Below are 16,473 nucleotides of genomic sequence, written 5' to 3' on the forward strand. Positions count from 1 at the left end.
TTGCGCTAAAATATGTATGCTCCAAATTATCTCGTTTTCAGACCTGTTTACCCATAACGTTGTCTATCAGTATTTTTCTTAAGATTTGTCCGTGAGATTTGGCAGTTGCCAGTAAGATTTCATTTTCCATCAATTTCACATATATTAAAAGAGAAAAACTGCTTTTCTGATTACAAAAACATTGTTTAACAACAGGTCATTTTATAATACCATAGCGTTTTGGCAACCTGATATCGCTTAGGTGTTTGAAATCTTTCTCTTATTTAGCGATAAATAAAGTAAATCTACGACAGATCATAACGAAAACTAACTGTTAAATTCCAAACTAACTTGTTTCTGATTTCCGTATTTTCATAATGGCAAAACGTGAGACGTATTTTAGACTAAAAATCCGTAAAAAATACGGCGAAATCGTAAGAGTAAACAGGTCTTCGTTTTACAGTATTACATTCTCAATATATGATAGTGGCACTACCCCACCCCCTATTTTTTAAAGAAAAAAACATAAACAGAGCTGATAAATGAGCATGCATTACTGCTGTTTTCTTCAGTTGAGAAAAAAACACTCCACCTGAGTGTTTATTTGATTTAATCCATTTTTAAAAATGTTTACAATGCATGATTTGATAACAGATTTTATAAAAGGTTTACAATGAAGCTTTCAATTTAGATCGAAGGGCAGATTACTCCACTTGCAGAAAACCCCCACAGAATAACAACTCTTTAGTACAGTGATGTAGTATCATTTTTGAAAGGGGGAGAGGGCAGCCAGAGAATTTTTTTTTTACTTACCTGAAAAAGTTGATAAGCAGAAAATGAAAGGAGCATTGCAAAAACTCGAAAATCCTATAGCGGGGGGTGGGGTGGGGGAGGGGGGGGGGTTAGGAGGGGTGTGTGTAAAGGCCAACAAGTTTTAAAGAAAGTTGAAAGGTTGTAACCTTTATTTTAACATATTAACTGGGGAAAAAATTGAAAAGAAATTGTTGAAGATATTTTTTTATAATTTCAAGTGTACCACTTTTAATTAATTAGCAATGCCCACACAACTTTGCACACTGGGTATATCCAACAACATCTCTGCAATGTCCGGTAATTAACACTGGTACACAGGCATCATGACCTATCTGGTTGTGACCTTTAACCAAAGAATACAAGTAAATACCATCAAAGCCATGAAAGAAGAGGGGATACTGTAAATGTATTATATTTAGCGTGTATGATATTTAGCGGAATTTTGTATTTCAGCAAGTAAGAGTAGACTTGATTTAGCGTTTTCCGATTTTGCTCTAAATAAATACATGTATAGAAGGCATTAGCGATGAACTTCTTTATGCAGAAGGTGCTTTACACGAAAGGCGCTAAATAGAAAAAATAGCCAAATGTTATATGTTTACATTTATATAAACTGTGATATCACAAATTTTCGTGGGGTTCACTTTTCGTTATTTTCGAGGTAAGAAGACCTTCGAATTCATGTCCACTACGAAATGTAAAATGTAACATAACTACACAACAATTCTTCATCCACGAATTCAAAATCCCCACGAACCATGCAATAGTTTTTACTCACCCAAAGAAAATGTGTGATCTTACAGTAACTCAGACTTCGAGAAAGGTTTGATACTCACAATGGTGACAATGACCTTCATTGCAGTGCCGGGTTTCCCTGTGCTCGCCTTGACACGGAAGACCGCCATTACAGCTGCGCGTCCTATGTTGGGTTCCACCACCGCACGTTACTGAACACTGACTCCAGGCTGACCAGTCACTCCAATGTCCATGTTGAGCTAAATTTTAAAAGAACTGCTTATCATTTGACCGTACACTTTCAAAGATGTCTCCATGCACGTTTACAATTTCAATATGTGTCCTACTTCAGTTAGTCATTCTTTTACGTGAACGTACATGGGCACTGATGACTGTGGCATGTCTGTGTCTCTGTTGGATTTCCCGAGCAGGCCTTGCCACCGTGTTGTGGGGAGGGATTGTCGCAGTTTCGGTGCCGATGTTTTACTCCACCACCGCACGTAACAGGGCAATGATCCCATTGATACCAGGCTCCCCAACCTCCGTCAATCGCTAAACGAAAAAGAAAAGAACTCTCTTAAAACTACAAAGCTGTCAGCAAGCGAGAAATAGGTTCTGTTGAAATTCTGTATAAACATGAAGGTACGTGGGCACTGTTGATTGTGACATATCTGGGTCTCTATTGGATGTCCGGAGCAGTCCTTGCCACCGTGTTGTGGGGAGGGATTGTCGCAGTTTCGATTTCGATGCTTTTTCACCACCACCACACTTAACAGAACAATGCCCCCATTGAGACCAAGTTCCCCAACCTCCGTCAATCGCTAAACGAAATTAAATCTCTTTCAACTACAAAGTTGTTAAAAAAGATTCTAATGAAATTCTAAATAAACATAAACTCATTACTTGTTGACTTTATAAGCTTCAAACCTTTCACTGTTCATAACATTTTCATATAAATCGACGTTTTCTAGGAGGGGTTCGCGTTTTCTACCGGGAATCCTAGGTCACTTTTGCTGTGTTTAGTATATACATTAAATAATTATGGAAATTCCATATATTCTGATATATACCTGTAATACACTGTGGTTGGTGACAATGTCTTGTACCCTTTCTATGACCCGAACACGCTCGGCCTCCGTTTAGTGGGGGAGGGTTGTTACAATGGCGCTGTCGATGTTCCTTGCCGTCTCCACAAGTCACAGAACAGGAAGTCCAACCAGACCAGTCCCCCCAACTTCCGTCAGTTGCTATAAATTTACAAACAAGTATGATTTCTTAAAGCTAGATGAAATATGAAGATAACAATCAATATTCAACCTCCATAGTCAACAAAACAATACAAAACAGGAGCAGAGCAAACACGGACCTCCAAACCATCAGAGTTGGAATCAGGTGCCATGGAGGAGTTAACATTCTCTGCTGACCGGTCACACCCGCCGTGTGCTCCTTGTCCTGATTATGAAATAACGGGGAAGTCCGTCGTCAATTCAGTGTGTAAATAACGGCCTAACAATGTCAATATCGATAGATCCAAGGCGCATATTGTTTTGTCCTGTCTGTTGTCAATTTTGACCTTCGCCATAACTTTTCAACCATGAGAGATAGACTTCATAATTGGTATGTATACTCCACTAATAAAGATCTTACAAAAGACACCAAGGTCAACGACCTTGTGACCTTGACTGTAATCTTTATCTTAAAATAGCTTTTACGAACTTTTGCCATAACTTTTCAACCATTAATTAAGAGAAAGAGACTTCATATTTGGTATACATACTCCAATGATAAAGTTCTTTCAAATGACACCAAGAGCTGGCCTTGTGACCTAGACTGTTAACTTTATGCTAAAAATAGCTCTTTCGAACTTTGTTGCCGCCGGGCGCACAGTATTTCACAAACGCATCTTGTTTATAATTAATATTAAATTTTATGCATGTTTGAATAAAATTGGATATCTAATCTAAAACATTGGATGTTATGTTGGATTATACAGGTTTGACTAGATAACGTAACTTAGCATATCTGAAATCACAACCTGCAATACTATCAAACACGTCAAAATGATACCATAAAGATTGGAATGGATTTATTTTTTCAAAATATTCAGCTGTAACTTTAAACACAAACTATTAAAATTGAATTCCATATAACATGTCAACCAAAGTCTCAAAATTTATGTTTACCTTGTTAACTGTTATTATTTGAAAGAGCTTGTTCAAAAAAGATCAACCATCGCTGAATGACCCGAAGGGTACATCTACTTTTAATTTGCAGTCCTCCACCAGTAAATGGTGGAATCTCAATTATTATTTCGTTTGCGAGGGGGGGGGGGGGGGCAGGGTTACATGTATATAGGAATCAGCTTGTCCGTCTATGCAAAAGTGTCCGATCCATATCTTTCTTACGAAGAAACATTAGAATTTACTACTCCACACAAAGATTGCTCATGACCTAAGGGTGTGTCATGATTTTGACTCAATGTCATTTGGGAAAGTTCAAGGTCACTGGAAGAAAAATTTCATAATTCGTATCCGATCCATATCTTTCTTATGGATAAGCTTGGAAAGTTCCTATTTCAGACTAAGATTCCTTGTGACCTAAGGGCGTATCATGACCTTGACGCTCAAAGAAAAATTTCATAATTCATGTTTTGGGAACATATTTTTCTTATGGAAAAACATCGAATCTACTTCTTCACACAGTATTGCTTATGACCCGAGGGTGTGTTATGACCATGAGCCAAGATCATTTAAGTTCAAGGTCACTAAAATAAAATTTTCGTAAATCATTTCCGGACCATATCTTTCTAATGGATAAATTTGGTAAGTTCCTATTTCACCTAAAGATTTCACATGATTTCTCATAAGGGTGTATGATGACCTTGACGTGAGGTCATCTATGAAAGTTCATGGCCACTGAAAGGATAAAGTTTATAATTTGTGCCAGGTCCATATCTTTCTTAGAGCGTTCCTCATTTACACAAAGATTACTAATGACCTAAGGGTGCGTCATGACTTTGACCCAAGGTAATTTGTGCAAGTTCAGGGACACAGAAATAAAGAAATCATAATTCGTGTCCGGTCCATATCTGTCTTATAGATAAATGCGGCGAGTTCCCATTTTCTACAAAGATTGCGTATAACCTGAGGTTTTACATGTATCTTGACTTTGAACCAAGTTCAAGGTCACCAACAGAAAAAGTTCATAGTTCGTGCCTGGTTTCTATCTTTATTCTTAATTTTTTTTAATTAGGCTACACCTTCGTTTCATTTATAAAAAATATGAGCAATTACATTTGCACTAAAAATGTTTAAGCATTTTTCTCTTCCCTTAGATCCATAAAATATTCATGATTTGGAACCTCCGAAAAACTTACCGAGGGTATTTTGTCCCTTTTGCACAGTTCTAGATAGTTATTGTAGGAAAAATCTCATAGAGACGTTGAGAAACATACAAACCACAAGGTAGTGCTCTGCAAGGCACTAATTTTGTAGATTGTCCTACACATTGTCTCCCTCCATGATTTGGCGCGGGATTGTCACATGACCTGTGATATGCCTCGCTTCCATTACCACAGGTAACGCTGCAAAGTTTCCGTCCACTCCAGGAACCCCAACTTCCATGAACAGCTATATATTTTAAAATTGAAGAAAGCATTTTACCATAGACAATTCTGAGAATTGATTTTGCCTTCATGTTTTTTTTTTATTTATGTCCTACAAGACACAAAGTGGCATTTCAATAGCATGAAAAGCAATAAGTTTAAAGAGTGATTAAAATTCACCACAAGGTTTAAAACAAGATCTCATTTCAACGTCTGGCCCAGAACAAGGATTTCCGCCATTTTTAGGAACAGGGTTATCACAAAGACGGGTCCGTTTTCTGTAACCTGCCATTCCACAAGATGTACTACAGTTCCCCCATTTACTCCAGTCTCCCCAGTAGCCATCTAGGGCTTAAAATAGAGTACAAAGGACACGTGACTTAAGGAGCCAATGAAGACACTGCGTTTGATAAGTTCTGAGTTAAATAAAGCTTACAGAGGGGTATCGTAAAAATGTTTTTATTAAAGTATTGCATTGAAAAGATAATCACTCAATTTATTTAAATAGATTGAGTAGTTCAATTTAAAAATATGTATTCAATTTACATGTATACTACTAATATTTAAAAACCTTCCTGTAAAGAAGACGATGTTGTCTGCTGTAGGTTAATTTCACCCAAACAATTGGAAACTGTAATACATAAAAAATTGAAATTGTTTTATAAATATAGTAGTATGACATTGCCGCTGAATCTAAAAGGAGAAGGGAATTCGATCTTAGAAGAAGTTTTGGTTATTCAATTTTAATGAAATATAACGATTAAAATATCATTTAACTCCCCGAAACCCCGAGATGAATTGCACTTACTTAACTACTCCTCAAAAAGAATGAGAATTTGCATCCGATTTTTTGTGTGCTCAAAATTATGGTGGCATATTTCTGCCCCCTACATGCAAGATAAATTAAGTTAACATGCAACATAATTATGTAGATATGCAACATATTTATGTCAACATGCAAGTTAAGTATCTTGATATGCAAGTTACCAATCTAATAAGAAAATACAATTAAAATATAGTTGAATTTACTTGCTAACGCCTGTATCTGACATTGTAGATGCAAGATAATTATGCAGTCATGCGACTTATTTATGTCAACGTGCAAGATAAATATGTAGACATGCAACTTATTTATGTCAACGTGCAAGATAAATATGTAGACATGCAACTTATTTATGTCAATATGCAAGATAATTATTAAAAAACGAATCAATATAACAAGCATGCTCTCCTCTTTTCCGGGTGACTGTCAGTCTGTCCTGCTTTGTTTTCCTCATTTTTTTTTTACACAAGCTGATTTCTAGTAAAATGGTGTTTCTTATTAAAGCTGAACACGACTCGTAAATAGGCATACGCCATTTTCGATATCATTATCTATGATACATCAACACTAGGGTATACTTGTCGCATTCGTTACACCTGACTGCTTTATTGTCACGGGTATCGGCGTGGAATGGCGACCCGTGTTCGTGCTGGTTATCTTGCATTACCTTAGTTTACATTTTATTGCAGTTATGTGTATCTGTGTTGTTGTATACTGCACTGACCTGTACAACTATAATTGTAAATTTATTTGGTATCTTACTTTCCTGCATTTGACGAAGTATTACGTTATTATTCTATCTAACGAGTCCTGTATAGCATACGTCCGTCTACACCGGTGTCGACTGATTACACTGAACAGTGACGAAATTCTGCCCTTTATATACGGGTCTGCAGAGGAGCGAGAATCAGGAACAAAAATGGCGGACACATTCCTTTTACGAATCGTGTTCAGCTTTAAGTTATATAAATAAAGTCTACATTTCTTTTCGCTTCAATGCATTTTGACGGAATAGTAATTTCAGCTTTTATTTCTTTGCAATGATCAAGATCAAGTCAGTCTGCATTTCGTTGAAAACCTTTCCCGGCAGGGGACTACTCTCAGAATGCTTCTTTCAATAAAATGACTTACCTAAAATTGCCAAACACGGAAGAAATCTTCTTGCTGTTAAACCAGAACGAAATAATAATTTGTCTACTCGTTAAACAATTAAAAAAAAACAAGAAAATCTGCCTGTACTATGTGGCCGAAATCAATCTAGTTCAAAAATTTCAATTTACTAGAAGATAACAGCAAATAGCTGATAAAAAAATGTTAAACTTATGATAGTCAAACTACTCACAAGAAGTATAAACAAATGATTTAAATAAAGCAGAGGTTCTTTTGACTCTTATAATGTGATTATCTCTGAGGAAGAAATATATCTAATATATCTAAGATCTGATTTAATACCACTTCCCTACCCTCCCCAGAAAATTGAACAAAAAACATGATCGACATATATATCGCTCTTAAATGGAAATTTTCAATACCAAATTAGAAGATAAATACTGACCTTCTAAGTGCATGTTATACAAGAAAATGTCACAATTTGAGTCACTGACCCAATAGTCTTATTTGTGTCTACATACCGTTGTGCATATTGCCTTATCTTATCAACATGGATTAACATTGATTTCTAATAAATTATCGCTAAATGTAATAATGCATGATCCGATGATAACAGATTTCGGCCATTCCAAGTTTTTCTCTGTTTAGCGTCCACCCATCTTTCAAAAACCTACCTACCTATTCGCTAAAAACACACAAACCAAAACATAAAACACAAGCTTAAAAGTCAAAGTTAAAAATGATGCCCTTCAATTGATTGATCTAACTAAACTGCTTTAATAGAAAAAATATCTATTCTTAAGCAAAAACAAGGGATTTAATACTTAAAATACACCCAATATAACTTACTGTACAGAATTATTTGGAGAAATTTACAAAATAAAAAAAATTCGACTAAATTTATAAATTCAAGGACTCCTGATGTCGTTTGTTTTTTCTTATATGGGGTGTCAAAAACCAAGGCGCACGCGGACGCTAATCATAGAAAAAAACTTGGAATGGCCTTAAAAAAGATTCTGGCACAGATTGATCGACATTTGCAAAAATATGTACATGAAAACCTTTTAAGACATATCCTTATAGCTTATTTTTCATCTAAATTACTTTTTGATACGTTTTAGCTCAGCTGAGCTGAAAATTCATGTGAGCTTTTCTGATCATCCGATGTCCATCGTCCATCAGTAAACTTTTGGCATTTTTAACTTCTACTCAAGAACCACTGGGCCAATTTTAACCAAACTTGGAACACAGCATACTTGGATAAAGGGAAGTGTAAATTGTTAAAATGAAGGTCCAAATTCCCTTACAAGGGGAGATAATCAAGAAAACAAAAGAATAGGGTTGGGTCATTAAACTTCTTCTCAAGAACCACTGAGATTCACAAAATGGCTCCTCTAGGACACCCCATGCCTTTTAAAGTGGCAAATCCATCGTCAAACTTCATTTCAGAAAAGTATACTGAGATGAGTATACAGCTATATGGTTACGTCTTATTGGGAGTGATGGCTTGTCTGCAATGGTGTCCGTTTTACATTCAGCCCTAAAAGGTATATAAGGAAGTTCCCCCGAGTATACAAGGTCAGTTTCACACGAGTTATGAACAATGCAGTATCATTTGGGATTACTGAGACAGACAAGACACGCAGTTGGACTTATCATAAAGGCTTATTCCGTCAAAAAGGACAAAGAACAGCAGGTGCGATCTATCTGGATTGGTTGGAGCCCTTCCACTGAATTACCATCCCTACTTCTTCCTGCAGCACATTTAACCAAAGAGCTAAAGCCACGAACTATCAAAATGTGCCTTAACTTTTGGACAAAATTTAAGTTAAAAATCACAATGTCTGTTAATATGTTATTTTGTAGTGTACAATGACTAGTTTCTTATAGTGAAATGTTTTTTTTTCAAAAAAGCTGCATTATTTAGCACTTGCGCAGCACCAGAAACAAAAAACGTTGAAAAACTATGAAAAATGTTGATTTTACGTCGGTTATTGCAAAAGTTAGTACTACCTCCACCAAACTTTGCATACAGAAAAATATTGCATATATGCATCTTTATGCAAAATATCTTAGAGGTACTCGCGTGTGGCCAATGTGTATTTCACATTTTATGGAAATTTAAGTTCGCAAAAATTAAAGCAATATCTTCCATTTTTACTCGATAACTTGTTCATAAATAATCTAATTAGCAGAAATTAATTGACAATTTATGAGATTTATTTGTAGCAATTAAATAATGCTCAGTCAATCGATTATTTTTTTGTATAATGTATATAAACTCGGCTTTTATGTCTGTAATTTTGTTTTCATTTCTTTGATTACGTTTTTAATCAAACTTACGTGCATCTATGATGACGTCATAATGTAACGTTTTTGACGTTTTGACGCAAGAACCAGTGCGTAAAATTTGCAGACAATTTCAAGAATATGGTCAATGTAATTTTATCAAAGTGACGCGTTCCAGTTTCTGATTCATCGTCAGCCCTGTGTGGAAGGTAATTATTAAATATCATTTTTTTTCTTCTTTTATTCTTTATATTATTAAATATGCCTATATAATTTTATTGTAAATGTTTATATTTTTAATAATTCTTCACAAAATGCCACACAACACATAAGACAAATGCATATTGTATCATGGATGCGGTATTTTCCCTTTGAAGTTGCCTAAATGTTAAATCCAGTTAAAATGAAAGGGGGTGGAGCTTAAGTATGCCTTAACTTCTAATGTGATAACTTGTTATCGCACACTTTTAAAATAAAGACAAAGTGCTAACAATCAATTTTTTTTTCACAAACCAACAAAAAAAAAGGTTGACACATGTATTGTCATGTATGATTTAAACCAAATTTAACAATTTTTCCTGCATTAAGCCATGTCTTAAGCGTTTGGTCTCAAAAATTGAACGAAATTTTACAGTTTTCAAACTGAAACTTGTTGGTCAAATCCGCCATTGCCCTGCTGTCAATTTGTTTCGAAGAATTGCTGCTAGAGGCCATAGACACCAAACTCTCGCATACTTTTTGCTGCGTATTTTCAGCATACATAGGTTTTTGGTTATCATTTCCGTCATACGGTGTTTCCATTTTCATTGCTTTCGGCGCCGGAGGATCAAGTATTTTACCGACATTCTCTGCTACCTCTGGACATGATCGTTTGTACTTCCGCACTGCATGATCGCCTGTTCATCCATTCCAGCGCCGTTGAACTGGCTAGCACAGGTGCGCTTTCCACTGTGGTTAGTAAAGTTTCCAACGAGACCCCCTTTTTACAGATGATTTTCATGAAGCTTTTAATCTTATTAACACCAACAACTTGTGCATCATATCGAATAGGGTTCCCTGCAAGTGGACGTGTGTAAAACTCTCCCTCGTTTCCAAGTGCATTAAGGTACTGGTGAAAATAGTCGGCTATTCATCGATCTCCTTAAAAAAAGTAACAAAAATAAAATTATATTCATCAATGTAGGTTGTAGTTTTAAAGGTTAAAAAATCAATCTAAAGGAAAAATACCGTACCTGGTTGACAATATTGACGAATGTCTTTACTTTGCAGATATAGGTAGGTAAGTCCTCCCTTGAAAGTCTTGTTTGAACCGCCGCAAAAGTGGATGTATTTACCTCGCCCATCCTAACCAATCGTGACGTTTGCACATGTTAAGTCTCTATACTCATCAAATCCCCGCAACCCGAATAGTTTGCACATGTAAAAAAAAAAAAAAAAAACACTGTATATTGTAGCGTTTCCGCGGACTTGTTTCCCAGTACTTCTCTTTCCCAAAGCAGTTCTTCGTCTTCTGAGTTATTGGATCTGCCTGTTTGACTTTAATTCCCAGTCTTTTAGACAAGATTTCATTTGAGCATCCAGCGTTTTTCTAAAATCTGCAAATTTCAAGTCTGAAGAAAAGTTAATGTCCTGTCTCGTGTTGTCTCGTAAATACCTTAAATTCACTTCCGTCCTTCTTCCGTGCGTCACATACAAAATGTGTCAATGAATAGCTCATAGTAAAAACATCCATGTATAGGAGTTCCGGTGTTGTAGCATAAACTTTCCCCCCGCATAGACTTTCCCCCCGGAAAAACAGTTTCCCCCCAGAAAAACGGGCCTAGCACAGAATTTCCCCCCCGGAAGAAACAACCCGGGCCCGATTTTCCCCCCTAGGAAAAACCGCCCCAGTATAGAATTTCCCCCTGAATGCCAGTACGCTTTTTCCCCCTCCTTGCATTTTTTTTACTTTTGTTTGGTTCGGCTATTAGATTTCTGTATTGTCCGTATTCTTAATAACTTATCAAATGTGCAGCATCAAATCACATATTTTCATTACTAGCATTGTTAATTTATAGTATAAAAAATAAATGAGTGTCATAAAAAGGAATGTTTGAACACTATATGAATTCATATTAGATTCTATTTCCATGACTAAAGCAAACATTTTGGATTATGCATGCACTTAAAGGGGCATAGACACAGATTCAACTGAATTTTCAAAACTAATTTAAATGCTCACAATTTCAAATTAAGGCATCGTCTAATGATTAGCAAAAATTTGAACATCCTTTTTTGATTAACAAAAACCAAAATGCATAACAAAACGAATTCCGGAAAAACGCAATCCGGAATTATAAGGGGGGAAAGTCTATACTGGGGCGGTTTTTCCCCCCAAGGGGGAAAGTCTATACTGATTTTGTTCAAAGGGGGAAATTCTATACTGGCTTTGGCGCTTTTTCCGCCCAGGGGGGAAAGTCTAACCCGGGCCCGTTTTTCCGGGGGGAAAGTCTATGCGGGGGGAAAGTCTATGCTACAACACCGGTACTGCAAGTTCAAAAGGCAGATTTTTGTTGTATTTTTTTTCTTGGCACCACTTTTCGAAAACCCCAAATGCCCAACGAGTATTTCTCTTTGTATTTTGATTTTCTTGACTAGAAATCAACTTATCAATTTCGGAATCAGAAATTCCCCCGAAACGCTTTGTCGACTCATCGCTGTTCGTTTCACTCCGTCCAAATTAAAATCTCCAAACAGATCGAGGTTTAGTGCATTCGAGCCTGTCGGGTTAATGTCAAACTCGTTCATACAGTCAATGAGTTCCTCTTCTTTTTCAGTGGCATCGCAAATCTGTGATAGAGTGAAATAAACCTCGGTTATTGCTAAAAAGTCTATCTCATCTGCACACCAGTTGCGGTATACCACAATGCTTTGCGACGGTGGGTGGAGTTTATCAAGAAAATTCTACTTTTCTAAATATTAACTTATTTCCGCTGCATTAACGCTATATAGGAATGGTAGGCGGATTTATCCATGTTACAAGTTATATATGGCACAGTTGCTGCGCAACTCGTCCCGCCCTAATGTCGATGTACGATAAATTAAGTTATTACTCGTTAACTGTTCTCTAAATATCACTTTAAAAAGCATTTACACTTTATATATTTATTGTTTTATTCACAGCTAGGCATCTTTTAAATTAGTTTCGTTTTTATTCCACCGAAAGAAAATTAGGGACTTTGAGGATCTCTGTGAATGTACCTCACAAGAAATGCGCAACACACCAACTGGAAGCAACAAGACATCCATTGCAATCTTTCTTATGAAGATGAAGTCTGAACTTCCAATCAAAATCATGGCCACATTATTTGGAATTTCAAAGTCAAGCCTGCATCGTGCAATTTCCCCTGTAAGGAAAACACTGATGACAAATTTTGTACCAAACCACCTTGGTTTTCAACACAGTTCTAGGGAAGCCACCATTTCAAATTACACAAGGCCATTAGCACAGTTTTTATTCGGTGATGCAGGGGACCCCAGAGCCATTTTGGTAACAGATGGTACTTAAATCTATATCCAGAAAAGGGAAAATTTTCAATTCCAAAGGCGGACGTACAGCATTCACAAAGGACGCCCCCTGGTTAAGCCTATAGTCATCTGTTCTACATCTGGATACTTTTTGTCCATTTTAGTCTCAAGCAGATTCAAATAGTAATGATGCAGCTATCCTTAACCATGCCATGAATAACAAGAGGCCCACGGGCCTTATAGGTCACCTAAGTATTGAGTAACAACTTTCAAACAATTGAATTTGGTTCGTGTTTTAAACCAGAGGCCAAGAAATTCACAATTCACAATTTTGAAAGAGGTACCATTGCTTATCATAATTATAAACTTAGCATGCTTACTGTCTTTACTTAATACCCAGAGGTAGTCAGAGTAACAAAGAGAAAATGCACTTCCACTTTATAACCAATTGTGCACCTCACCCCAAAGGAACCACTGATCCAGGGGCCACAAATTTCAAAATTTTGCAAATTTTATCATAAAATGGTTAATTAATACCAAAGAGCAGATTTTAAAGCATAAATTTATTTTCAGACTAAGAGGGTAGAAAACACGTCTTTACCTCTCTGAGTCACGTGACATCTAGTACTGAAAAGTTGATATTCCTTTTTCCATGCTGGTTGTACACTGTTTTTACAGTGAAATGTTTTATACTGGTTCTTCAATACCTATTTAATTCTTATCATTTTTCTAATAATGTGAAAAATAAAGTAAATATACTCTGGAAGTCCACGATATTTTGAACCAGTTATTGCATAAAATTAACACTTTAAAGCAATTTCTATACATCATAGACCCCCAATTTTGTTTCTCTTTTCCAAATATACAAATAACATTAATCAATATGCTTAAATTTAGAAAACGCTTAGGACGTTTGAATCAATAAACAGATACATACATTCGCCCGAAAGTGATAGAGCAACATTGCAGATGGTGGATTTGGTTCCTGGATATACGTTGAAAATCAGCACTGCCCAACTGAGAGCATGTGAACGAAAAGCACGGGGGCAGTGGCACGACTACTGCTTGTGGTTAACTTCGACATCTAGACCTTTAGCCAGAGCTGTGCAAGGGGAAAGGCCAATAATGACAGAAATACTCTTAATCCAGATATAATAGATGCGAGCATAGGTATGTACATGAAAACAATCCATATTTTTTAGGGATGGCAGTAAAATACAAAATTGGTAATTGATTAACCTTAAGACCTTCCGACCGATTAACAGATTAATTGTATCAAAATACACATTTTCCTGACTTTTTTCAAATACACTATATACATATGGAACTTAATTACATTTTTAACAGTGAAATACAGTAATTTATTCATTGAATAAAAGTGATATCCTGTCACGGTGTGAAAGGATATCAAAATGATATCCTGTCACAGTATGAAAGAATATCAGAAGTGCGGGAAAACTTTTTCCTTCTCCTCACCAAAAGTGTTGTAAAAATACTTCATAACCTGTTATAAGATAGAGAATTGGCGTATTCGACTGGTTGATTTCGTGAAGAAACAAAAATTTGATGTCATCTTTTTACATTCGACTGGACTTTTCTGATGAGCAACAAAAAAATGTTGAGTACGAAACTCATCGCAGATATCACTGCGATTAGTAATACCACGTGACGAGTTGAATATGGCGGAGAAAAAGTCGTGAGTACACAATCTGCTTGTTTTTCCCTGATTTTTGCGATTGCAATCATTTTAATTTTTAATAAACCCAGATTCTTCTTCTAAACCACTGTTTGAGAAACTTGGATGGTTAACAGTTTATGAGCTAGTTGATCTATACAAATACATATTATTATACAAAATTTTCAGTGGAACGACTCCCCAATATCTTTGTAATTTATTTGAATTTCATTCTTCTACTTCTTATAATCTACGATCTGAAAGTAATTATGATCTAAGGTTGCCGAAATTTCGTACAAACTTATTCAAGACATCTTTTCAGTATTCAGGTGTACATCTATGGAATAAACTTCCCCAACACATTAGATTCTCTCAATCTCTACGAACATTTAAGCGTAATATAGAAAATTACATCATCAGCTGTCGCACAATTTTTTGAGGACAATAAGGTTTCGATATTGTATATTGTATTATGATTGTTAAAACTATACATGGACATTATATTCATTATCGTATGATTGTAATTCCTTAAACATATTACTATTATATATGATGAATTGTATTCTGTATTATTTTTTGTATTTGATATATATAGAAGGCCCTGGGGAAGAATAGTGCATGCACTAACCAGGTTACCTTCTTTAAATAAAGTATTTATTATTATTATTATCATAACGTTAGAGATATATCATTTTACAATAAACTGAGAATCTATAAGCAGTATACACATAGCTCAGGTTCTACGGTACTCATTTATACGTGTCACTAAGCCGGCCACAGTCGGCTACAATAGGCCTATCCAGCACAGAAGGCACGTTTTTAGTTGGGATATGTAAGCCCCTTTGTATCAGCCGATAAATTTTAATTCTGTTTTATCTCATGTCATATAAATACTTGTGTCGACGTTCGATTTCGTTTCCGGGAAATATTTTAAAACTTAACATTTCTAATGTTATGTAGATACTGGAATCAAATACATCTAAAGTATGTGGATGGGCTAGAGATAATACAAGTTTTGGACGCCCCCACAATAAGGAGGTTAGAAAATGGAGGTGAGTTTTTTTCTTTCTGAAAAATATATAATTAAAGGTCTACATGAGTAATTTAATTTTAGGAATTTTAAATCATGAAGTTCACACAGTAAGCTTAACTTTCAGCTTTTTTTTGTTAGGCCTAATCAAAAAAAGTACAGCATACAAATATTTAATATTATTATAGATGATGAATTACTCCAACAAATTCGGAAAAATGTGGAAGAGTCTGGAGTGGCAGAAGCTGCACAACAGCCTGCATGCATTGAAGAAAAAACTCTTGCATGTACTAGTGTGGATAATTTGGAATTTGAAGATGAGGCTTCAAACAGTAAGATGTTATTCATGAATGTGCTAAATCATGAAAAAAGCCATGATATTAATTGGACAAGATAAACATGTACATCTTGTGTATTTTAAGAAATGAAATTGACTTAATAGAATAGTAATTATACTGATTACTAGCTTTTATGACCTTTGACTGCATGATGAGAACTTGAGAAGTGTACATGTACACTATCCGATCTTGTTGAGTTGGCAGGGGTAGCTTTGAAAAATATTGGTTTTGTGATTGGTTATTTCATGGGTATAATACTAATAAAAATACACACAATTCTTTTGTTTTTAAGGTTTAATACAATCTTAAAATGTAATTTTGGTCAGTTGGATTTCTTCTGGAAAAAGATGGTGGGGCTCAGAACATGAATATAATTTTCCATAATTTTTTTTTTCCATAATAGGTGATCTGGAGGAAAACACAGTTGACAGTCTGCCAGTTTCATGGACCAGAGATGCCACAGAACTTTTAATAAGCCTATATGAGGAACACGAAGAAGAACTTGAAAATCCACGGAACAAAAAAAAAGGATATTTGGAAGAAGATAACTGCAGAACTTAACGAAGCAGG

General features: G+C 35.7%; 1 protein-coding gene across 3 annotated transcripts; it reads right to left on the reverse strand.

Annotated features, from left to right (window-relative positions):
- Positions 1–1,026: 1,026 nt before the first annotated feature.
- On the reverse strand, positions 1,027–7,578 carry LOC134239243 (coadhesin-like). Of its 3 annotated transcripts, XM_062721407.1 has the most exons (10): positions 7,510–7,578; positions 7,086–7,118; positions 5,703–5,762; positions 5,312–5,482; positions 4,986–5,156; positions 2,598–2,774; positions 2,174–2,348; positions 1,906–2,079; positions 1,629–1,787; positions 1,027–1,135 (listed from the first exon to the last, which is right to left on the reverse strand). In XM_062721407.1, the coding sequence occupies exons 1-8, from the start codon at positions 7,520–7,522 to the stop codon at positions 2,073–2,075; spliced, it is 807 nt and encodes a 268-aa protein (XP_062577391.1). In that variant the 5' UTR covers positions 7,523–7,578; the 3' UTR covers positions 1,027–1,135; positions 1,629–1,787; positions 1,906–2,072. The 3 variants fall into 3 exon arrangements, with proteins under 3 accessions (XP_062577391.1, XP_062577390.1, XP_062577388.1); XM_062721406.1 differs by lacking the exon at positions 1,906–2,079; XM_062721404.1 differs by lacking the exons at positions 1,027–1,135; positions 1,629–1,787; positions 1,906–2,079 and having other exon boundaries at positions 2,089–2,348.
- Positions 7,579–16,473: the final 8,895 nt, after the last annotated feature.

The sequence above is a fragment of the Saccostrea cucullata genome, unplaced genomic scaffold (genome assembly GCF_032062105.1).
Source record: "Saccostrea cucullata isolate Sc308-1 unplaced genomic scaffold, CSIRO_AGI_Scuc_v1 ctg3180, whole genome shotgun sequence".
NCBI lineage: Eukaryota > Metazoa > Mollusca > Bivalvia > Ostreida > Ostreidae > Saccostrea > Saccostrea cuccullata.